At 38.7% G+C, this 25,609-nt stretch overlaps 1 protein-coding gene across 1 annotated transcript in view; it reads right to left on the bottom strand.

Moving 5' to 3' along the window:
- CAPZA2 (capping actin protein of muscle Z-line subunit alpha 2) overlaps window positions 1–10,862 on the bottom strand; it is a 53,127-nt gene extending 42,265 nt beyond the window's left edge. The window contains exon 1 of the mRNA XM_036759439.1: window positions 10,476–10,862. Coding sequence (XP_036615334.1) covers window positions 10,476–10,514 — 39 coding nt within the window. The 5' untranslated portion in view covers window positions 10,515–10,862. The remainder of the gene's footprint in view (window positions 1–10,475) is intronic.
- Window positions 10,863–25,609: the final 14,747 nt, after the last annotated feature.

Consider the following 25,609-nt stretch of genomic DNA (forward strand, 5'->3'; position numbering starts at 1 on the left):
CTACGTTACTACGTGAAAGAGCTAAGCCCTGCACTTCTTAAAATTTTGGAGACGGATCTTAAGAGATTATCTAGTGTTGCCCTCCTTATTTGACAGTAAAATGCCTTGCTACTGTAGTAAGGAAATGCCCAAGATGAAATATTTGGTTTTCTTTAAAATCCATGAACATGACATAAGACACTGCAAATAAATCAGCTTTCAAGCCTAAGATCACTTCTACTTCCAACTACATATTTATAAAAACTATTAAAAAGAAACATCAAACTTTCACAAACAGCTCACTATTGAATCTTACTATCAACAATTATCTAGTGAAAATGACATTATGTAAGTTATTTGAAGCTGCTCTCCAACAAAAGATTTAAACCATTTTCCTATCGAGTATCAAAATTACCTTCTGACTTTAGAAATCTTAAAAAGCAGGCTGTGAAGTTTTTTCCCCTTTGCAACACTTACATTCAAAATGATAAAATTCAAGTTAACTTTATTATGGGGCTAAGGTATCTAAAAATGTTAGCTGTATAAATATACTAACCTGAATACTAGCTTCTCCCTTCTTTCTTGCCTCAAACCCAAATTCCAAAATAGTTAAAATATAATATTAATCTCCTCCTACACTTACACTTCCAGTATCCATGAATCCTACAAATGACTCAAATATACTGGAAATGGAACCAACTCCTATCAGTAGCTACTGTTTCCTGAAGATTTCCTGGAGCAGCAAAAATTCCCCTCAGTTCACACTCCTTACATATTTCCACAATCCCCTCAGATGTACACTGGTAATAAAATAAGTGAGAACAGCATTCTTCATCTCATATTGTTCACCTTGCCCTTTAAGCAGGTACCTATCTGTAAAACTAACAAGAATCAAAGCTCTTAAAATTCTAACTCTTCTGGATCATTTGATGAAACAATCATATAAATCAGACTTTCAAGTTGATTTTTTAAAGATTCTGATACCTAAAACCATAAATGTTTAATAAAATATTTTGAATAAAGTAACAATGGCCTACTGCATAATTCTCTTAATATCATGCATGACATTAATGTTTCCATATCTTCAAAGTTTCTCAGTCTCTACTTTTCTCCCCAAAGCAAATGTCAGGTCCAGTTTGTTTCACTGTATTTCCCCCAACTTCTACTTTGATAATATAGAGCACTGTGGGACATCCTACATATCAGATCTTTTTTTTTCTGATTAAAAAAAGCAACAAGTAGTCGAAATATTTTTAGATATTATTTTGGGGTTAAATATGTGTTTCTATACCAATGGACAGGTACAACTTGATTCCATATAAGGAGAAAAAAATTCAAACAATCAGAACTAGCAAAAAATGGAATGGTTGCTCTTGGAGGTAAAGAAGATCTATCACTGGAGAGCTTAAAGTAGAAGTTGGATAAGTATCCACTGGGAAAGGACTAATTTCATGCTTCTGGTGAGACTCAAAAAAGTCCAGGAGCTCCCTAACACCTCCAGGATCAAATATAAAATCCTTTCTTTGGAGTTCAAAGGTCTTCATTACCTTTACATTCTTTTTATACCTTACTTTTCAATGCAGTAACACTGGACTTTAGTTCCTCAAACAAGACAGTCCATTTCCTGACACCATGAATTTTCAATGTCTCTTGCCCATACCTGGAATGTTTTACCTTATCCTGTCTATCATCTGGTTTTCTTCAAGTCACAGCTAAAAATCACATCTTCTACAGGAAGCCTTCCCTGATACTTCTTTATTCTTTGGCCTTCCTTCTATTGATTATTTCCAATTTATCCTGTATATAGTTTATTTGTACATAGTTGCTTACATCCTGTACCATTAGACTGTAGGCAGATTAAGAACAGGGATTTTTTGCCTTTATCTTCCCAATACTTCAGTGCCTGGTACATACTAGGTACATATCTAGTAAATGATTATTGACTGATTGGTGGGGTAAGGCTAAATGACCTCTTTTAACTCCAAGAGTCTATGAATTTATGGTTTTGTGAGTAACAACATTCCCCTATAATTATCACAATCTCTCTATACTTTTAGTAAAGATAATCTTAATGAATTGCTAGGGCTCATCTACTGGTAATGAAATCCTCCAAACTCAGCTAGGCTGATCTTTGAATTTACAGGCATAAAGTCTATATTAAAATCTTTTCATCTTGGAAAGATCCTTTAAAGTTTGTTTTGAAGAACTCCAGGTCACCTCCAAGCCTTGATGAAGCAAAGGAGGATTTTAACAATTGTTCTTTGTGGGAGATAATATTTGGTTAAAAAAAGCCAAGGACATACACATAATTTGACCATCTGTTCATTATCCCAAGCTACATGTCAGCAGAACACTTTACATTTCTCTTTACAATCCACTAAGAACACAGGCTCATTGAGAATAGGAACTTCTATGATAAATTATACTATCAAAACACACTAACATTAAGCAATCATTAATATTACATTTGATATTGAGAATGATGATTAACTTCCCATAAAGTTGCACAAGTACATATCATACTCTTAGAGATGAAAAGGATCTTTGAGATAATTAGGTTCAACTTATTTTACAGTTAAAGAAAACAAAGCCCAGGGAGGTTAAGTGACTTGCTAAGTTACACAGGTGACTTTGGCAGAAATAGAAACCTGAGTCTTCTGACACCACATCCAGCACTCTTTGCACTGTACCCATCTAATGTTGAGAGGATCAACACCAGGTTGGCTGCAGAATGATTAAGGTTTTTAGCCACAGTAATTCATAAAAGATCATCTCCTAAGTAACAGGGGGATTGTGATCTGCTTCAGTAGAGGGCATACTGACACAATAAAGAAATTACATACACCTGATATACTGATGTATAGGGATGATGCAGACCCTCTCTCTGGGAGTGACAACCTCCCTAACTTCCAACTGAACTCTAGTTAGGTCCTCAGGACAAACACACAATAATGGAAGTTGAAGATTCAGTAAATGAGACTGAGAAAAAAATGAGAACCAGAAGTATAAGGGAAGCCAAGGGAGGATAATGTATTCAGAAGGTAATTGACAGTGGGGAAGTAGCAGAACGGTCCAGAAGAATAAAGCCTGAGAAGAGGTTCCTGGATTTAATAGCTTCGGGGCAGGGGGGTGGGGGGTGTCTTCTGGCAACCCTAGAGGGAGCTATTTCCCTCAGATTGCGCAGAAGAGTCAGATTTCAAGAAGAGAATGGGTGGTGATGCAGGCACTTGACAGTGAAAAGGAGGGCACACAGAGAGACAGTTTCAGGGAATGGCAAGGTCAAGAGTTTTTTAAGGATAGGGGAGACCTGGCTGGACATGTTTATAGAGAAGAAAGAGCTAGGGTAGAGAAGGTATTTTTAAGAGGGGCAATGATTTGCGCCTCTGAGCTTATTTCCCAAAGGTCAAGTATAATATTCTGCACACAGTAGGCACTTACAGAATGTATCAAGGGAGGGTGAGTACACCCATATAATCCAAGAGTCTTAAAGTCTAATATCGTTATTATGCCTCATGTTAATATGAGGCTATCAGAGGTATTACTATTTCATATTCTTACGTATGTCATAAATTCCTAGGTCATGATACAGACGTGGCAGTGGTTAAAAACCTTTGTCCACAACAGGATTAATTTTCTTTGTAAATAAGCCATCATTGATAATTAACTGTGTGGAGTGGTAGTTATAAACAGCGCATTTATCTAGGCTTGACAAATACAGGGCTTAATCATAAACCTAAAATCAGTACCACCAACTTTTCCTTAACAAATTTATTGTTTCTATAGATGTAAATGTGCCAGGCGGCACAGTGGATACAGTGTAGGGCCTGAAGTTAGAAAGACTCATCTTCCTGAGTTTAAATTTCGCCTCAGATATGTAGAACCTATATCAGATTGCATGCTGTCTTGGGGAGGGGAGGTAAGAGAAAATTTAACACTCAAAAGCTTGTGGAACTGAATATTGTGAACTAAAAATAAATAAATAAATATTTCTTTCAGAAAAATTTCACCTCAGACACTTCCTAGCTGTGTGAACCTGTGCAAGTCACTTAACCACTTGCCTCAGTTTCCTCATATAATGAAGTGCAGAAAGAGATGACAAACCACTCCAGTATCTTTGCCAAGAAAATCCCAAATAGGGTCATGAAGAGTTGGACATGACTGAATAGACCCAAAGGTCTACTTAAGTAGTATATAAGTATAACCTAAAGGTCTATATAAATAAGACCTGATCCTGCCCTCAGACAACAGGGAAAATAAAGCATATACCCAAACAGAAATTGTCTGAGCCTGTTTCCCCAGTGTAACATGAAGGTAATGCATACATTATCTAAATCCTATTGCAAGGATAGCACCTTGCAAGCTTTAACTATAAATTATTATCATCAATTAATTTAAAAAACTACATTTCACTTAGTAATAAATGGTCTTCAAAAAATCTCTTCATTAGGGGCAGCTAGGTGGCACAGTGAGTAGAGCACTGGCCCTGGAGTCAGGAGGAACTGAGTTCAAATGTGGCCTCAGACACCTGACACACTTACTAGCTGTGTGACCTCGGGCAAGTCACTTAACCCCAATTGCCCTTCCTTCCCCCCTCCAAAAAAAAAAAAAAACCTCTTCATGTACTTGTGAAAAATATAGCCTACTGATAAAACCAAAATTTTTTGATTTTCCATCTGCCTACGTTATAGAACTTGTATATTCAAAGGTAAATTAAAAATAAAGATTAAGATAAACTCTTTGAAAAGATCCTGATCCTACTTTCTATGATACATTAAGTGCTGGTTAGAATACTCAGAAGAATTCAAAGAATAGTTTCTAGTGATGTGAATGATTTCACAGCAACAGAAAATATGTTGGTGATTGGACTGTAACCAGCATCACCATCTGCATCTCAAAATGCAGGAGGCACTTCATCTGACTGTGTATGAGGTTCTTTAGGTTATAAAACAATTTAGGAAAAACAGATAGATTCTTTCCATCCCTACTCTCACCGAAAAGCTGTCCACATAGCACAACTATTTTTCAGACCTTTTCTTTCAAATATAAATTCATAATTCATTAAAAAAATTTAGGCATCTTATAAAAGACACTGTAAGGAACAGAAAGATCAACGGCCAATCCTTGCCCTCAAGGAGCTTAAAAACTTAGCATGGAAGATAAAGTATGGACCTAAATACGGACAATAAAAGGCAGTAGCAATATTATAACGACTAGTAACATATTCTATATCCTACAAATGCATATAGTACAGGAGAATTCCTTCCTTTAATTCTTTGCATCTCCAGTACACTGTACGTAATAGACATTTAATAAACATTTGCTGAAGTTGAAATATAAGTTTCAGAGGATCAAATTTTTCTTCTATTTGGAGTGAACAGGAACGGCCCCATGTAGAAGGTATTTTAACTGGTTCTTAAAGAATGACTGAAATTTTCATAAACAATATTTTGGGGGCAGGGAGGAAAGAGTAAGAAAACTTCCCAGGTGTAAGAACAGTGTTAGCAAGTGGAGGAAAGAAAGTACAAAATGTGCTTATTATTACCAGTAAATGGCCAGTATTCTCATAGGGGGAGGGGTGAGGAAAGTGTTTTATAAACCTTAAAGTACTATATGTGATGTGTCTAGTGAAGAATGAGGTTAGAAAGGTAGGTTGAAAAGAGATTCTGTAGGGGTTTTACTGCCATCCTAAGGAGACTAGCAGTTACTCAGGAGCTACCAAGGGAGTATCAATATCACAGCATTGCTTTAGGAAGATTAATCTGGTGGCAGCATGAAGATGAGGAGACTAGACAGTGGGAGACCAGAAAGGAGACTATCTATTGTCACAGTAGAACATGAGATAAGAAAGACCTGAACTTGGATAGTAGACAATGGAAATGAGAGGAATAGATTCAAAAGCAGACAGTGACACAAGACTTGGCCATTAGTTAAATACAAGAGATTGGATACAAACGGAAACATCATAAATGACTTGAAATTTATTAGTCTGAGGGGCTGGTAGCATTAATAGAAATTAGGAATTCTGGATAAAGATCTGGTTTTGGAGACCATGAACTTGCTTTTAGACATGCTGACTTTAAGATACCTGATGGGTATCTAGGTAAAACTGCCTAAACCTAAACAGTTTAAACATGAGACAGGAGCTCCATGAGAAAAGACAAGACTGGACACAAAAATATGAGAGTTATCTACATATAAATAATTAAAGATATAGGTAGACAGGCTCACTGAGAGAAAATGCAGGACTTCCTCAATATTACTGATATCAAAGAAGTGTAATGGGTAAAGAAGACTTGATATGGAAGTCAGGAAGACTTGTGTTTGAATCCTACCTTAAACATTTACATACTAGCTATGTGACTCTGAGCAAATAATTTAATCTCTTTGGGCCTGACCTTGAAGTTTCCTTCCAGTTCTAAATCTATGACCCTAAATGTTTGGCATGGTTCTTATTGTAAGCCTAAAGTCACAAACCTTTAAACAAATTGAAGTTCTCATAAAATTGTTTCACAAGCTGACAGAATAGAACTGACCCTTCATAGTCTAGGAATTGAAGGGTTAAAATTGCATTTAATTTCTGCATCTGAATGCAGTAGTGATTTTAGCAAACAAAGTTAGTCAGTACTCCCATCAATATGAGCCATACCCCTCATACTTCTGCCATTACTTTTGGTTAGGTACAAAGGATTCCCAGAATATATTACATCCCTCTGCAACCCTGTGGCAACTGTAAGAGAACCTTTAAAGTAAGGATTCTTAACCTTTTTTGTGTCGTGGACTTCTTTTCGCAGTCTGGTGAAACCTATGGAATCCTTGTCAGAATGTTTTCATATGCATGAATACAATAAAATATATAAGATTACAAAGGAAATAAATTATATCGAAATGCAGTTATAACAAATAGTTAAAAAAAAAAAGTTCATGGCCCCTAGTTTGAAGAGTCCATGTCATATTCTTTTCCATCCAACAAGCTGTCTTTGCCATGGTCACCCATGCTCCTGCCTTCTGTCCCTTCTTCTGGAACCTCCCCATATGTTGATGCTGTAGGCCTGGAAAATTCCAAGCCAGATACTTCCAGTTTCCTAGTTTACTGGTACCTCCAAGGTAGGAAATACCTCATATTTTTATTAGCCATATGAAGAACCTAAGTAGCCCTTAAGCATGGAGTGAAAGTGGACCTAGGAACCCCTGTGAAGAGCTTGATGCAGTTTTTTACAAGACCGACCTAAACTCTCTCTTCCTGCCACGGCATTAAAATTATTATGCCTGAGATTCCTTGACAACCTCCTCAGTAGCTTCCCTTCTTTGCTCTTCCTACTCATAGCATATGCATCTGTCCTGGGGAACTTGGAGGGATGTGAGGAATGGGGGTACTGGTCATTGTCACTGGAGTTGCCTCAGTTTGGAGATGAAAATTTTTGTTCAAGTGTTTTGTTCAAGATCAGTGATCTGCTAGTCCCCTTCCTAAAGTGCCTTCTGCTAAGATAAAAAGGGCCTAAGGCTTTCATCACTGACTGGATCTTTTAATTCTGTGAAGGTCTTTTAATTCCAGCAATGGCCCCCAGTGGGCTTTTGCTTTTATAGTGGTATTACTGAACAAAACCTGTATACAACTAGAAAAGTTATCCAACGAGGTGGAAGAAATATTATTATAAACTGAAACAAAAGTTACAGTGTTGGCACAAATAACATTTTAAAGGGTAACTTTGAAAACAATTTTAAAATAATTAAATTACTAATTGTAGAAAGCAGAACTTTGTTTTTACTTAGGAATTTTTTAAAAAAGATTGCTTTCTCTCTTGTCAACATGAGGCAATACAAATAAAAGCAGATAAAGAAAAAGGCATTGCTTTCAGCTGACTCACAATGAATTAAAAAACAAAACAAAACAACAAAGTACCCAAAATTACTAAAGATAACCATTTTAAGAGGCAGTCTGGCCTAGTTGTAGTACATACAGAGAGATGGCTTCAAAGTCAGAAAGACCTGGATTCAAGTCAAACGTGATACATAAGGGCAGTAGGCTGTGTCTGACAAGCCATTTAACTTTTCAGTGCCCTGGGAAGGTTCTAAAACTTCCATGAAGGCTTCTCTAATTTCCCAGTCTTTGGTCTTCACAGAGTACTTTTTTGTACTTTTCTGATGCAGTCGTATATTACAGTGATTCATGTATGTCATATCCCTCAACAGACTGTAAACTCCAGATGTCAGGGATCAGATCTTTAAAGTTTTTTCTCCTACAGTACATAGGCCTTTAAGCTATGAATTGTGCTGATTTGGCATCAATTATCATTACTATTAAAACAATATCTTCTAAGTTTAAAAGTTAGGATAAAAGAAACTTAGAGAAATAAAAACTCCTGAAAATTAAAGTAAGAAGCAGAAGGAGCAAAGTAATCAAATAATTCAAGTGATAGGAATCAGGGTAAGGAACTCCCTGCGAGGACCTCCCTCAACCAATGCAAGTCAGCAGCACCTTCTTTGCAATTATAGAATTGCCTAGAGCACTGAGAAGTTAAATGAATTGCCCAATGTCACACAGACAGTTTGTATCAGTTAGGACTGAAACTCAGGAGCCTTCCTAGCCCTATAAACAATTCTGGACTAAACAGAGGACTTCTGATTCTTAAAAAACCTTCAGTCCCACAAAGCCAATACTCTTGCTAAAAATGCTGAGATGATTTGAATAATTGATCTGGAAACAAAAATACCACTTTTGTTTAAACATTTATTTGAATTTAATTGAGTCTGAACAATGACAAAAGTCTATGGCAAATCTGTACAAATAAGCCTATATAATTACTTACAGAAAATTAGGCTTTAACAAACTTGAAAATAATATTTTTTCCTAATGGAAAGACTAAATTCACTTAAACCAAACTTTGTAGTATGTTTCCTTTCTGATGTCAGTTGCACACATACACACAGTCATATAATCTTAAAAGAAATTTGCTATTTTAGGCCTTTAGAATGGATGGCAATTCTATATTAACCATCCACATTACAAGATCCCCAACTATTCCGTTTCTGAGAAATCAGTTAGAATATATTTGAAGATTATTAGTGCAGTGTAAAGATTCTAATTTAATTTTAATTTTAATTCCACATTGAGGGTCTTTCCACTCTTTTTAACTCTACTTAATTTTCATGGGGTATGATACAACATGGATAACAGTTTCAATGACAAACTGCACCCCCTTCCCCAATATTCTAACTGCAAACACTGTACAGATAATGCAAAACTTCAGGTGTTCAGGGACACACTAGAATTTCTGTAGCTATCTAAGTCTTTTGCTTCTTTTTTTCCATTACTTTTGTCATTCACTAATCACTTTCACCAAAGAACTAGCAAGGAAGATGAGATGACACCTAAAATGAAATTTTATTCTGCTTAGGGACATTCATACCATCTGGTTGATGACTGGTTAAATTAGTGGCTTAAATAGAGACTTCTGAAACTGAATCATTTCCTTATTTGTGCATTACATTGACTGGTTCTGGATTCGAGAGAGATCATACCAATACTCTCCCAATTATCCTAAACAATCAAAAGTAGTTTGGTTTTTTGGGTGGTGGGGTGGAGAGGAAGACTGTCAGTTCCCCCAAACGGCCAGATAATTGCAAAGCATTTAAATCTTTGCAAAATGCAACTGTCTATGGTACAGCGATCTATTTGTTACTTAAAGTCTGAAAAATCAAATGCTCGTCTTAACTCCTATGCTGCCAAAGCATCATCCAAGTAAGAGGAGTTGCACAATCTCCCCCATTTCTAAGACAGCAGGACCATCCGGGGCCACAACACCAGCACCCTGCGGTGGTGCTGTAGGGGGTTTGGAGAGATCGCAAGAATTGCAGGGGGGGTGGTCCTCCAGAAAGTGGACGGGGCTCCACACCTTCCTCGACCACAGCAACTCTAAGTAGGGAGGTCCGAGTCTGCCAGGCACACCCATGAGCCCGAACGGAACATAAAACCCCTCGAGAGGAGGAAGGTGAAAAGCCGGGTGGGGAAAAAGGATCACCAGAAAAAAGTGAGGGTGCTGTTCAGCGGTGGGGGGGAGGTGATTTCTTTGGCGCCTCCCCACAGCCCCTCTTCCGGCTGGCACTGCCCTCGGGCCGCTCCCCACTCCGGATGCCACCTTCGCCTCGGTCCCCGGCCCCGGGGCTCCGCCCGCAGCCCCGGCAGCCGCGGGGGGCCCCTGCAGAGAGGAGCGGCCCCTCACCCCCCCCGCGCCTCGGCCACTTCCCCGGGCTGGGGCGCCCCCGCCCCGGCTCCAGCTTCCTATTTTCGGTGCTCATACACCCTACAAGGAGCGGAGGGAGCAGGCGAGCGGCCTCCGGGTGACTGACAGGGGCAGCGGCCAAGTCAGGCGGGCAGACAGGCGTTGGACCTTCCTCCCCAGCCGTCGGATTCAGGGGAAGCCCTCTTCCCTCCCCCATCCCCACGCCCCGGGCGTCTCAAGTCTCCGAGGGGGCTCCGCCGCCCTCATTTCTCCTACCTTTTCCTCATCCGACAACTGCTCCTCCAGATCCGCCATCTTTCTTCTGGCGACAAGCGGCGGCGGCAGCGGCCACCTGACTTCCCTCTTCCCGTACGGTCCCAGGCGCCGCGCGCCCCCGCAAGGGGCGGGGCCAGGGAGCCGGAGGCCGCAGTCGCGCGCTTGCGCCTGCGTTCTCTTCTCCCTTCCCCTCCACCCCTTCCCTCCCCACCCCGGCTAGAGACCGCCTCCCTTTTGCTGGGAGGGCGCGCGGGCGGACTCTAGTGCCTCGGGGCTAGGTCGGGAAGAGAAGACTAAAGCGAGGCTCCGCGGCTGCCTTTTTCGATTTCACTCGGAAAGCAGCTAGTTCGCTTTCCTCGCCTGTCCCCCCCCTTCCCCCCCCCCCCCCCCCCCCCCCCCCCCCCGCCTCAGCCAATGAGCCTCCCCTCGTGGGTGGACTTGCTGAGGGCGGATGTGCTGGGAGCTGCCTCGGAGTGGAGGAGAGGCGCCGATTGCCATAAAAGGACTGGTGGAGCCAATCTTTTTTCGTCCCCAGCTCTTTTGAAACCTGCTGCGGGGGCTCTTTTGAGTCCAGCAGGCGCCCTGGGGACCGGGCCCATTCTGGAGAATGGCTGTCTCCACAAAGTCCAGCCCTGACCTCCTCCCGCGTCTTTGCTGACATGTCCCTTCTAAAATAGCAAACACTTTAAACCTCCGTCGGTGGATGTAAGGTCAGCAAACAGTGGTTACACTCCTACTATGTGCCAGGTACTGTTTTAAACAGAAAACCAACAGTCCTTTCCCTAAACGAGTTCGCCTGCAAATAACCATGTAAAAAGCGAGATAAATTGGGAATAAGCTCAGAGAAGATAATCTTCCTAGCATTAAGGAGGATTTAAAGGCAACAAGCATTTATGAAGCTCCGGGAACAGTGGGATTTAAAAATAAACTAAAAAAAAAAAAGTCCCTTCCCTCCCGGACCATCCGTTCTCATAGGGAATGGGGGCGGAGGCAACATATAAAACACCGGTTCATGAGCGCTTATTATGTGCAAAACTGGAAATTCAGCTGAGTAAGACGGGGTACTCCAGTCAGTCTACTAAAGAGATAAGATTTATTTGCAAATAGAAACAGTCCCAATTGGAACGTGAAAATTGTATGAGAAGCACAAAAAAATATTATGAAAGTTCACAGAAGGGAAGAATCTCTCGAAGGGGGAGGGCAACCAGAGACGTCTACATGCAGGAAATGGCATTTGAGCTGAAATAGGACCTTCAATAAATGCTGTCGTCTGACTGACTTGGCTCTTGGGCAGGGAGGGAAGAGGATGTAGGATTCCAAGCCTAGGAAATCAAATGTGCTAAGGCATGCGGGTAAGAATGGGCTATCTACACCCAAAAGGCGAATGGACTAGTTAGGTCGGAGGGTAAGGAAGAGGATGGAGAAATCTCACAGAAATGTCCTCACCAAATTTGAGTTAGAAGGAACCTCAGAGGCCAAATAGTCTAGTTAACACATTACAAACCCTCCTCTACGACATCCCTTAAAAATCCAGCCTTGCCTTGGAAACCTGTAGTGAAGGGACATCTACAACTACCTCCTCTGGAAGGAAGCTCATTCCACTTTTGGACAGCTCTCTAACTGTTAAGGTTTTTTTTTTTTTCATATCAAAATTAAATCTAGGGGCAGCTAGGTCGTGCAGTGGATAGAGCACTGGCCCTAGAGTCATGAGGACCTGTGTTCAAATGCAGACTCAGATACTTACTAATTGTGCGACTGGTCAAGTCACAACCCCATAGCCTCTTCCTGACCCCCCAAAAGAAGACTAAACCTGTCTTTCTGTAACTTCCACACTTATGGTTCCTATTTCTGTCCCTTTATTCCAGCTCTGATATTTAATAGTTATGTGACCATAAGTGTCACTTAATTTCTCTGATTTTCAGTTTACACACTTCAACAGGGATTACTACTGAAATACCTCACAGGGTTGTTGTGAGGATCAAACGAGATAATTTAGATAAAGATTTTGCTAATTGTAAAACACTATGTAAATGTTATCTCCTCCAATGTGAAATAAAGCCATAAAGGTAGCCTGAAATCAGATTGCATAAGGCCTTGAATGACAATCTAAAAAGTTTACACTTGTAGGGGAGTGATACAACCAGACCTGTGCTTTTAGACCTAGCTGTAGGTTTTTGGATGGACTAGAGGGAGAAAAAAATGAAAGCAGGAAACTAGCTAGGGAGACTGCTATAGCAATACAAGGACTGGACTAGGTAGGGTAATAACAGTAGGAGGAGAGAACAGATTTTTAGAGGTAGGATGATCAGTATTTGGACAGATTGGATGAGGTGGGTGAGAGAGACAGAGGCATCAAAGGGTGACTAGGCTGATGGTAAATTAGAACACAATGTTAATACGGATAAAAGTTTCAACACTGTAGGACAGTTAGCTTTGCTGTTATTCTTTGGCTACAGACCTCATTCATAACTCCAGCCAGCTATTCAAAAGGGGTGGGGGCAGGGGTCCTGAGAAGACAGTATGAGTTGATCAATGAAAATCCATCACCACTGACATACAAAGTAGGAATTGACATATATTTTGTATCTACCACTCAGCCCACATGAGATAATATGTATAAAAGCACTTAACATTTTTTTAGCCTCCAACTTTTAACTTACAGCTGTATAGTTCTTTGAGGTTTGCAAACACACTTCTTGTAATAAGCCTATGAGGTACGTAGAATATTATTTTTTTCCATTTTACAGATAAGGAAACAAGCTCAAACAGGAGGTTTATTATTATAATTACAAAGTGATTATTCCTTGGTCACACATAAACATAAGTATCAAAGGAAGTTATACAGTGTTTCATTGCTAAATTGCCACTCATGCTTTCATTTTTTAGTTTACCTTTCATTATAAAATGGAATTTCAAGTCCTGGGTCTACTATTTTTAGACGTGTGAGACTTCGAACCATTTCAGCCTCCTTGAGTCTCAGCTTCCTCACCCAGAAAATAGGGAAAAATAATCACTATCTCACAGTGTTGCTGTAATGAAAACACTTTATAAACCCTAAGAGTACAGATAGAGGCAGTCATAGTAGAAATGAGGGATTTATAGTGACTTGTATGTGCTCCTAACAACTCTTGTGAAGAGCTGACCAGGATTACGAGTGAGATCTGTAGCCACAGAATAATAGCAGACTAATTGTTCCACAAAATGTTGAAACTCATAACCTTGTCTTTATTAGCACTGGGCTCTAATTTATTATCATCTTCATTAGCAGGTAACGTTGGTGCCCATATATATGGATGTGGGGTGAGAAAGAGGGAGATTTATGTATATGTTCTGTGAGGCGATATGGTATAATGGATAAAAAGGCTGACCTTGGAGAAGTAAGGAAGTCCTGTGTTTCAGTCTTACCTCTGACACATATTAGTTGCATGACCATTGGTGAGTCACAGCCTTAATTAAACACAATTGTACTTTTTGACTTAATGATTAGCCTACTGAAAACAGGGCATGGATTTTGCATTGCTTTGCCTGAAGATTTTTCCTTCAAATCACACGTTCTGTTTTGGTGATGATGGGGTTCCTCTTGAGAGCAGTTGGCTTCTTTTAGGAGTGAAATTACAAGCAAAGAAGGAAGCAAAACTGACTAGCCAACAGAGGGCTCAAACCCGCAACTTAGCACTATGTTCTAACTAAATGACCTACTTGTCCAAAGGTAAAAAAATACAAAGTAAAAAATGAACAAACTATTATTCACCCTTTAAAATAACTCACACTTCTGTAGTGTTTCTCAGAGTCACTTCTCACAACTCTGTGAAGTATGTGCAAATATTATTGCCATCATTTCATTTGTGTATGTTTAGTTAGATATCTAACCATACTTATATATCTACATGTATATAGATACATAAAATCTAAGGGCAGCTCAGTGGTGTCAGGCCTGGAATCAGGAAGACCTGAGTTCAAATCTGGCCTCAGACATTTACTAGCTGTGTGACCCTAGGCAAGCCACTTAACCCTGTTTGCCTCAGTTCCTTAACTGTAAAATGCTCCAGAGAAGGAAATGGCAAACCACCCTAGTATCTTTGCCAAGAAAACCCAAAATGGGGTCGTAAAGAATCAGATATGACTGAACAACAATAGTATATTATCTGTATTATTTAATTATATATTACATAATTATCTAACTATATACATACATACACACACTAGGGCTCAAAAAGATTAAGTGATTTGCTCATGGTCACACAAACAACTGGGTCTTGGACATCTATCATAAGGTATAGGCTTAGAGGGGTCTTATATACCACTGAATCCAACCCCCCACTTTTTAGATAAGAAACCTGAGACCCAGAGGGGCGTTGACCAATCTATCTGCTTAAGGTCCTAGAGGTGGTAAGTGGCAGAACAAAGAATCAAACTCAGACACTCCAATTCCAAATCCAGTAGTCTTTTCACTGCACCACAGTGCTGCTATTCTGATTCTATGAACACATTTATTACACTCTCCAGAATGTCAGATAACTGAAAACAAGTCTTGATAGGGCCACTTGTGGGGAGAGGACATGATGGTACTGGTTGGGGTGTGAGAAAGGAGGTGCTTTTTGTCTTGAAAACATTAAAATGTAAGCTCCTTGTGAATAGGGATTATTGGATTCATTGAATAATGCCAGTGGTTGACTGGCACAGAATAGATATTTAATAAATGCTTACAGATTGATTAGCATGTGTTGATGGATAAAATCACCACTCAGTCATTGGTCACTCCTGGATATAAACCTAAATTCTGTTCTTTCCTCTAAATAAAATTTAGCAAAGACTAATTGCCTCTAGCTTACTAACTTCAGAAAGAGCCAAAAATATGTTTAGTGACAGATGTGTTTCTCTCGTTTTGTGACTTCCAAGCGTGGCAGGGTTTGCCTGGCAGGTAGCTAAGCTATTGCTTCTGTCAGTAAACCTAAACAAAGAGGGTAGAAGGTATTTTCATCAAGGCCTTTTCCCTCAGATCATTTATGGTGTTTCTCTGATATCCAAGAAGATCTGAAGATTTGTTCTCTTATGTTTAGATTTTACTCCTTGTCTCCCTCATCAGTTCTGTTCTCTTACCACAACTAACAAGGGCCTGGTAATACCGTCTTCTACCCAGTAGATTTTCAGTAAATTTTTACTAACTTCCCTTCCTCCTAGCAGCCTCACCCATATCTGATAATATTTTGCAATAATTTGAGTCAGAGAGTGTGTAGACTTTATATTCTGGTCTCCATGGTAATACCAGCAGTAACATATAGTTCTTAACAAGCCTTTCTGTAACAGGACCACTCCCACCCCTCTCAGAGAATAAAAGAGACTCATGAGATGCAACACACCCAAGCATTCTTCATTATTAGTAAGATTCTTTTCCTTTAACATTCTCTGCTGGCATTCTCTACCAGAATGGTTGGAGATGAATTTCTCAAGGGCTTGTTCTACCTTTATGAATATGTTCCACGAGTCTCTTTAACTTAGGTTCTTTTTGTTGATATTCACTCGTTTCATTCACGTCTGACTCTTTGTAACCGCATTTGGGGTTTTCTTGGTGAACATACTAGAGTGGTTTGCCATTTCCTTTTCCAGTGCATTTTACAGATGAGAAAACTGAGGCAAACAGGATTAAGTGATTTGCCTAGTAAGTGAGGCCAGATTTGAATTCAGGAAGATGAGTCTTCCTGACTTCAGGCCTGGCACTCTATCTATTGTGCCCCATCTTTTAGCCTTGGCAATTGAGCAACCTGTCAGATTGTATTTAACTGTTTACATTCTCACAGGTCCTCACAGGAGTGTAGGAAGCATACAGACAGATAAACACTAATCACATTTGTAGTGGAAAGTGATGAACTAGAATTGTAGGACCTGATTTCAAATATTGGTTCTTTTATTTACTATTTATGTGACTTCGAACAAGTCAATTAGCATTTCAGGGCTCTGGTTGCCTCATTTGTGAAATGTTGGATTTAGACTGCTTAGACTCTCAAATGCCTGCCAACTCTAGATCTATGGTCCTATGAAATTTTAGTTCACAGAAAAGTATGCAAAAATCATTGTTCATCAGTTTGACTTTGCAAACATTTTTTTCCAACATATTCAAGTGAGCCAGCTGCACAGGAGTTCACTATAGAGCTCTAAGATATCTTTTTTAAAGACCAGAAGAATGTACTGTGGGAGAAAGAAGACAGCTTGTGAGGACATTTGGTGTATTGTGAGTGGTCATATTCTAACCTGAGAATTACAAGGTGGACTTTGTATGACCTACTTTCTTTTAATCCTGTTTTGACTATGGGAAGTTTGGTCCTAGAAATGTCAATTCATGCTATGTGTCCTTATTTTTATACAAAAGGTATAAATGAGATTTTCAGTAACTTCTGGAAGCCAAGATGGCAGCATAAGCAGTAAATCACCATAACTCTCCCATATTCACCTCTAGACAACCATAAAATAGCACCCCCAAACAAATCTTGAAACAGCAGAACCAGTGAAAAGATGAGGTGAAACAATCTTTTAGCCCAAGAAACTTGGAGGATTGGCAAGAAAGGACTGTTTCACTCAGGTAGAAGGACAGGACAGGAAACATCCCATCAAGCCCCACCTTAGCAAACCACCAGGAAATCCTGAGCTCCAGTGTGGTAGAACAGGAAAGTGTCAACACCTCAGCATAGCCAGGGGAATGGCAGTTTCTACCTTTGAGAACTGCCAGGGGAACCTCTAGACTGACTAGCTAGTCTGCTTCAGCATAGCCCCAGGCAAACAAGCAGCCTCCAACAGCTAGACTGCCAATTGCTTCAGTGAAGCTGGGAGGAAATGCAGAAATACCCCACCAGCTTCAGCACATGCCAGATACCAGCACTAGGACCTTAGCTCAGTACCAGGTAAGCTATCAGATCCCCACAGCCTCCAGCAGTGCCAGCCACCCCCTCAGCACAGCGCAAGACTCAAGAGTCCACCATAGGCCTCAGGGCAACACTAATGCAGGAACATGTGTCTTCCTGACTTTAGACCTGGCACTCTATCTACTGTGCCATGTAGCTGTCCAATCTTTTAGCCTTGGCAATTGAGCAACCTGTCAGATTGTATTTAACTATTCAGGGCCTGCAGCCCCTGGCACAAGAAGCCTGACACAGTGCCCCTTCCAGCCCAGAGTAGAGCTCAAATTTAAAAGAAAGGAAAAAAGCCAAAAAAGATGAGCAAAAAAACAACAAAAAAAGAATCTAACCATAGAAAGTTATTATGGTGACAGGAAAGGTCAAGACACAAACTCAGAAGAGGACAGCAATGTCAAAACATGTATGGGCAAGCCCCCCAAAGTAAAACAGGAAGTGGTAGAACTCATGAAAGAGCTCAGAAAGGAGCTTAAAAATCATACAAGAAAGGTAGAAGAAAAATTGGGAAAAGAAATTAGAGTGGTGCTGGAGAATCATGAAAAAAGAGTCCACAGCTTGGAAAAAGAAAATGACTGCTTAAAAGGTAGAATTGGCCAAATGGAAAAGGAGATACAAAAATCCACTGAAGAAAACAATTTCTTGAAAAGTATAATTGTCCAAATGGAAAAAGAAGTACAAAGCTAATGGAAAAAAACAACTCCTTAAAAGTTAGAATTGGGCAAGTGGAAACTAATGACTCTATGAGACATCAAGAATCAATCAACCAAATGCAAAAAAAAATGAAAAAATAGAAGAAAATATAAAATATCTCATTGAGGAAATAACTGACTTGGAAAATAGAGCCAAGAGAGAGACAATGTCAGCACCATTGAACTACTTGAAAGCCATAATCAAAAAGAAGACCAATAAAGTATCTCTAAAGAAATTATCAAGGAAAACTTCCCTGATATCCTAGAACCAGAGGGCACAACAGGCATTGAAAGAATCTACTAATCACCTCAGGAAAGAGTTCCCCAAATGAAAACTCCAAGGAACATTATAGCCAAATTACAGAACTATCAGATCAAGGAAAAAATACTGCAAGTGGCCAGAAAGAAACAATTCAAATATCAGGAAGCCACAATCAGGATTACACAGGACTTAGCAGCTGCTACATTAAAAGATCGGAGGTCATGGAATATGATATTCCAGAAGGCAAAGGAGCTAGGACTACAACCAAGAATTACCTACCTGATGAAATTAAGCATAATACTTTAAGGGAAAAAATAGTCATTCAATGAAATAGAAGGATTTCAAGCTTTCATAAGGAGAAGATGAGAATTGAACAAAAAAAAATTATCTCTAATATCAAAACCCAAGAGAAGCCCAAAAAAAGGGAAAAGAAAAAGGGATTCAACGGAGCGGAACTGTTTACATCCCTACATGGGGAAAATGATACTTGTAATTCTTAAAAATGGTACCACTAATAGTACAGCTAGAAGGAATATACATAGAGGGTTCGGGCATAAGGTGAATTTGAGGGAATGACATTAAAAAATAATTAAGGGATGAGAAAGAGGAGTACACAGGGTGCAGAAGGAAAGAAGAGGTAGAATAGGGTAATTTATTTCGTATGAAGAGGCATGAACAACCTATTACAGTGGAAGGAAAGATGGGACGGTGGGCGATGGGCATACTCTTGTTAGTATTGGCTCAAAGAAGGAATAATATCAACAATTAGTTGATTATAGAAATCTCTCTTACCTTACAGGAAAGTAGGAGGGGAGGAAATTAAATAAAGGGGGAGAAGGAGGGAGACTGACAGAAGAGAGGGCAGGCTGGGGGAGGCAGCAGACGAAAGCAAAACACTGATGAGGAGGGAAAGGTGAAAGGAGAGAGGATGAACAGGAGGAAAAGTAGGATGGAGGGAAATACACAGTTAATAATCATAATTGTGAATGTGAATGGAGTGAACTCTCCCGTAAAACAGAAGCAGATAGCAAAGGGGAGAAAAGCTAGAATCCTACAATATATTGTTTATAAGAAGCACACTTGAAGCAGAGAGACATACAAAGGGTAAAGGTAAGGGGTTGAAGCAGAATCTACTATACTCCAGCTGAAGTAAAAAAAAAAAAAGCAGAGGTAGCAGTCCTGATCTCAGACAAAGCAAAAGGAAAAATGGACTTAATTAAGAGAAAAGGAAGGAACCTACATTTTGCTCAAAGGTACTACAGACAATGAAATAATATTAATACTAAACATATATGCACCAAGTGGTATAGCACCCAAATTCTTAAAGGAGAAGTTAAATGAGTTACAGTTTCATGACCAAACAAAAGATAAGAGAGCATTATAAAATGTGAAATAGATCATTTTGATGATATTAGATTAAAAAGCTTTTGCACAAACAAAACCAGTGCAGCCAAGGTTAGGAGGAAAGCAGAAAGCTGGGAAACAATCTTTACAGCAAGTGTTTCTGATAAAGGCCTCATTTCTCAAATATAGAGAAGAACAGAGTCAAATTTGTAAGAATACAAGCCATCCCCCAATTGATAAATGGTCTAAGGATATGAATAGACAGTTTTCAGATGAAGAAATCAAAGTTATCTATGGACATATGAAGAAGTGCTCTAAACCACTTTTGATTAGAGAAATGCAAGTTAAAATAACTCTGAGGTACCATCTTATGCCTACCAGATTGGCTAATATGACAAAAAAGGAAAATGATAAATGTTGGAGAGGATGTGGGAAAATTGAGACACTAATGCACTTTTGGTGGAGTTGTGTATTGCTCCAACCATTCTGGAGAGTAATTTGGAACTATGCCCAAAGGGCAACCAAACAGAGAAAACAGGTTAATGGAGAGGGCCAGGGCTAACTGTGTTCCATCGTTATTCTTGATATGTCAAGAGAAAGTAAGGAAGGCCTCCAGCATACTGAATGAACTCCCTGTGGGGGAAATTATGGGATGATCTGGACAAGAGTCCCATAGGATGACAGGCATGGCTGCAAGACATGGATTGTGATCCACATTACAGAAGGAATATCTAATTGAGTATAATAATCAGGCTTGTCTTTGTTCAGCCAAGTTGAGGTTGTCTCTTTGTAGGAAAAGAAATAAGGAAGACTTCAAAGAAGAAAGATGTCACCACCTTTCTGAGGCCAATTTTCTTGTTCTTCCCTACTCCTTCTACATATCCAAGACCAATTCAGCAGTCAGAGGAGTCACTCACCACCATTATTATGGCTTCAGTGTGTCTTTCAGGAGCACTCCATGTCAGCAGCGTGCTGACAAAACAGGCTATCAGTAATCACACAGAACAACTACCAGGTAACTAGAAATGCAACTACCCTGTTAAAAGTAGACAGACATAGTTGTAGGAGCTATGGGGGGAAAAAAAACCAAACCAACATAACTTCTTTCTTGCCAAAGGGGAATTTTTTTAGCTACATGTACTATCAAAACCCTGTACAAATATGTCTCCAGGAAACCTTTCCTGATTAACCCTACTAAACCCTGATAACTCATTTAATCTTTTCTTATCATGAAATGTTGATAGTCAAGAGATTAAAAAAAGGAAACACACATTTTTAAATATTTTGAAAATAAATATTTGACATTTAAAATTAAAATCCATAAATTTTAGCCTACAGACAACCTAAGAGTATTTTTTCAAATTAGGTCTTTACCTGAAAAGTAGATACATTTATTTTAAATCACATAAATATGGTAAAGGATCAGGTCATCAAATAAAAATGTATGGCCTACCTGGAATGATTACCATAAAAATATTTAGAATTTCCCCAAGCTGAAATATCTAAGTGTAAGACTTAGGATCATAGATTTAGAACTAGAAGGAACTTTAGATGAGGTCATCCAAGACAACACTCTCATTTTACAAATTAGGAAACTGAGACTCTGGGAGGTTAAGTGTCAGTCCAAGATCTCACAAGGTAGTAAATGACAGAATTGGAATTCAGACCCATTTCCTCTTACTCCAGCATTATTTCCACTGTGCCACTTATTTTATGCATCCGTGTTTCTTTGAAAGAAACTAGAGAGCAATTTAAATAGGCTACGTTTTAAAGAGCTTTCTCTAATATGAAAGAGAAAATGTGACTTTAATCAGGCTGACAAACATACAGAATACATCAGAAGAAACCAAGGTGATATGAATGAAAGTTGACTTTAGGTTGAATGCACAGAACAACAACAACAAAAGTTACTTTGATAATTAATAGACATAATTCAATAAACTATTATGTATGGCTTCTTTGCCTGGGACCTTCTCCAACTTAGAAACAGGAAATGCCCTATGGGTAGGATTTCCTCCCTGACATTTGTTTTTCCTTTTCACGTGTGGCCATTTATACAGATATGAGTGACTCAGGGGTGGGTGTAATGGAGTCAGTTAAGAAAAGGTGAGGTAACATAGGGCAAAGTTTTATTCTACTTACTCTTCTAGCTTTCATAGGAGTTGCTAAGGGAGTGATACTTTTGACTAGAGGCAGGTCAGAGGGTGGTACATTTTCATTTTTAAGCATTAAAGTGAGAAAAAAAATACTGTAATTCATTACCACTACCCCACTCTTTTTTTTTTTTTAGTGATGATGGGATATAAGAAAAGTAACTGGGTAATTTATAAAAGAAATCATTATGCCTAAATGCTTAGATCAAGGGTCTAAAAGAACTAGAGAATGCTCAGTTTTATTCAGCCAGATCACATTCACTAAAACCAATTCAACTGTTAGGGAAGCAAAGGATGACTTTGGAATGTACATTTGTAACCCAAAGAAAATTCTCTGTCATACTGAAAATTGCAGACAATGGGAATACAAATGAAGGAGCCAACTCTGATTACAGGGAGAATGTAAAAGATACTGTGACCTAAAAATGAACAGATTGCATGTAATGCTATCTAGAATTGTACATACAAGGTTATTTGAGCTATGCAAAATTGGAGGTATTCAAGGCAGGGCCACCACTTAGGGAAAATTTGTAAAGACAATTCATATTTGGGTTGGAGTTGATCTTAGATAACCTCTAATATTTCTCCCAACTCTATGATTCTATCATTTGGTGATTAACCATATACCAAGAAAAATTGATGAATTGAAATACGATAATAATTTGAGCTATATAAATAATAATTAAAAGATAAGCATAATTAATTAGTTCATTGGCTAATTAATTCAGCAAACATTTTATCGAGCATCTGCTATGTGCCTAACACTGTACTAGGCACTACAGTGAATAAAAAAAGAAATAGTAAGGTTTTACCCCCTACCCTGCAAATTGACAAAGACATTTTTAAAAAAATGAAAACAGTCAAAGTTGAGGGGCTATTGGAAAATAGAGATGCTAATACACTATTGGTAGAGCTATGAAATTGGTAGAGCTAAATATTAATTTGGATTTATGAGAGAAAAATGACTAAACTTTGCATATGCTTTGATCTAGAGATTCCACTGCAGGATATATAGCTCAAGAAAGTCAAAGACAAAAACAAAGGTCCAATATGTACCAAAACATCCATAGTAGCACTCTTTGGGATAGAAAAGAAATAGGACAAAATGAGTATCCATTTATTGGGGAATGAATGAAAAAACTGTGGCATTTGAATAGAATAGAAAATTATTATGCAGTAAGAAATGACATATGAGGAATTCAGAGAAAGATGGGATTTATATGAACTGATAGAGAAAAATAAACAACCAAGAGAGTAATGTATTTATATGTCTATATTTATAAAACAATGTAAATAAAAAGATTATCAAAAGAAAGTCAACTTTTTAGCAATAGAAAAACCAATGAACATCCCAGAGCACAGATACTGAAACATACTTCTTCCCTCATGACAGAGGAATAGAGGATTACTAGTCCTAAATATTGACTAATATATAGTCAGATGTAGTTACTATATGTGATATTTTTGCTTTTTTTTGTCTTTGTCACAAGTGAGGGTTTAGTCTGGAGTGGGGAAAAAGTTGAAGTGACCATGATATGAAGACAAAAGGCATCAAAAATGTATTTTAAAATAAAATTTAAATGATAGATATGATCTGTGCCACATGGTTGCAAACAATGCAGTTTAGAAGACATGAAACAAGTGGGCAGCAAAAGTAAGTTCATGGTAATAGAAAAAATCATGTAGCTACATATTATAAGAAGGGCCAGAGTGGGATGAGATAAATAGGATTTAGCAACTTAGTAGGAATGGAACAGATGGGGCAGGGAGAAATTGAAGAGCAGTTCTAGGACTAAGTACCAGTATATCAAGTCATTTAGCCTCTCTGGCCTCACTTTCCAAATCTGTAAATTGCAGGGATTGGACTAGACCTCTAAATTATTTCTCTAAGTTTTAAATCTATGATCTTATGACTCTGAGATTTGGAACCATGGCAACTAGAAGAATTAATGATACCATTCGCAAAAATAAGAACATTGGGAGAAGGGGCAGGTTTTAGGGGAAGATACTTTCAATTTTGGATTTATTGAGCTGGAGGTGCTCCAGAGATACTTAGGTGCAAATGTGGGTGTGTATCTCCTCCCTGCTTATTATTGCCTTATCCTATTTAAAGGTTTCCTATGTTGTCTTTAGATTTTTTTACCTGAAGGTAGGATGAAGGAAGAAGGAGAAGAAATCTTTCAGATTGGTTTATCTATGGGTGCCTGCATCTTCCCTGATTTTCATGATAGGGTCCAAAACTTTTGGAAGGGTGGGAGTAATCATTCTTCTTACAAAGATTAAATGCCTTTCCTAAAGTATAATTAATACCTTGACTGGCATCTCAAGAACTCTAAGGAGTTGCAGGCAAAGTTTTATTGAAATATTGAAGTTGCAGATCAGCTAACCAGTTATTTGTTGAACACATACTTGGAGTAGCACTTTATCTGAGGTAACACATAGAGCTGTCTCAGCCGTAGATCTTTCTGGAATATGAAATCATGGCAACCATCCAGGTCCTTTAGTTACAATTTCCCAAGACTCTGGCCACGAAGCCCTAGATACAGCAGAAGTTTGGATCATAGATCCTGAGAACAGCATTTTCAACTCAGCATATATGAGTATCCAGTTACTCGGAAGACTCATATCTCCCAACTTCACTCTTTTCAGTCTAACCCAAGGGATGGAGATGGCAAAGGTAGGGAGCTGTAGGGAAAATTTTGAAGCAGACAAAATCTGTCCTTGGCTTCTCTGTTTAATATCTTTTCTGCTTTAGTGATGCCTTGCTTTCCACCTACACTCCGCCCCCCTCCCCAAAACCCCTGCCTTCAGATCTTTTATTTGCATTCATGAATAGATTATCTTAAAGAATTATTTCCCAAGGGATATTTACATTTAATCAAGGGTCAAATCTTTAGAATCAAGAGCCTATTGAATATGGAATTAGGAGACCTGAGTTTTAATCTGTATAATTTCTAACTTAAAAAAAAAAACCCTGAAGATGAAAGTCTTTGCAAACTATATTTTACTGTAGTTTCTGATTGGTATATGGGGAAAGTGCTTGATGCAAATCTGAATGGGCCTGTGCCGCCACTAAATCCAGACACAGTATCTATATAACCATGAGTCACAACTTTTCTAAGCCTCTATTTCTTCATCTGGAAAATAAATAGAATATTTACCCTACCTACCATACAGGATTGTTAAAGGAAAAATACTCTGCAAACTGTAAAGCATCCTACGGATGTGAGATATAATAATTATTATTATTTAGAAAAAGTGATTTGGTGGAGGTAAGTTAAGTTGGTGAAGTGATTTGTGATGGATTGGTAAAAAGGAGAGGTGAAGACTTTGTGGGGGGAGGCTGGCATACTCAGAGGGCAGCAATACGTAGGATGTTAAAGGAGTACTCAGAAGTCTTTTCCTTTTTCCAAGTTCCTCTATTTAGTAAAGAGATGACTAGTTTGTGATAAGAGGAAGTTTGTTTAAATAAATGCTGACCATCTACATTGCTGGAGAAGTAAAGACAAGGGTTTTCTTCCTTTCTCCAGAAAAAGCCCTATTTTTACAAAATATTCTTAGGTTAGTTTTTGATTGGGAACATAATTGAAAGCTTTATTAAAGTCATAGAATCTTTATATCAACTCTAAACTACATGAATATACAAAGATAACCATACAAAGAGTCTTTCAGTGAAAGATGCTTTTCCTTTGTCATTTATTTTATCACTTGATATTCTTCAAGCAACTGGATTGATTTAATGCTGTTTTAATGTTGTTTTCCATGCTTTTTTATTCCC

The sequence above is a fragment of the Trichosurus vulpecula genome, chromosome 5 (genome assembly GCF_011100635.1).
Source record: "Trichosurus vulpecula isolate mTriVul1 chromosome 5, mTriVul1.pri, whole genome shotgun sequence".
In the NCBI taxonomy this organism is placed as follows: Eukaryota; Metazoa; Chordata; class Mammalia; order Diprotodontia; family Phalangeridae; genus Trichosurus; species Trichosurus vulpecula.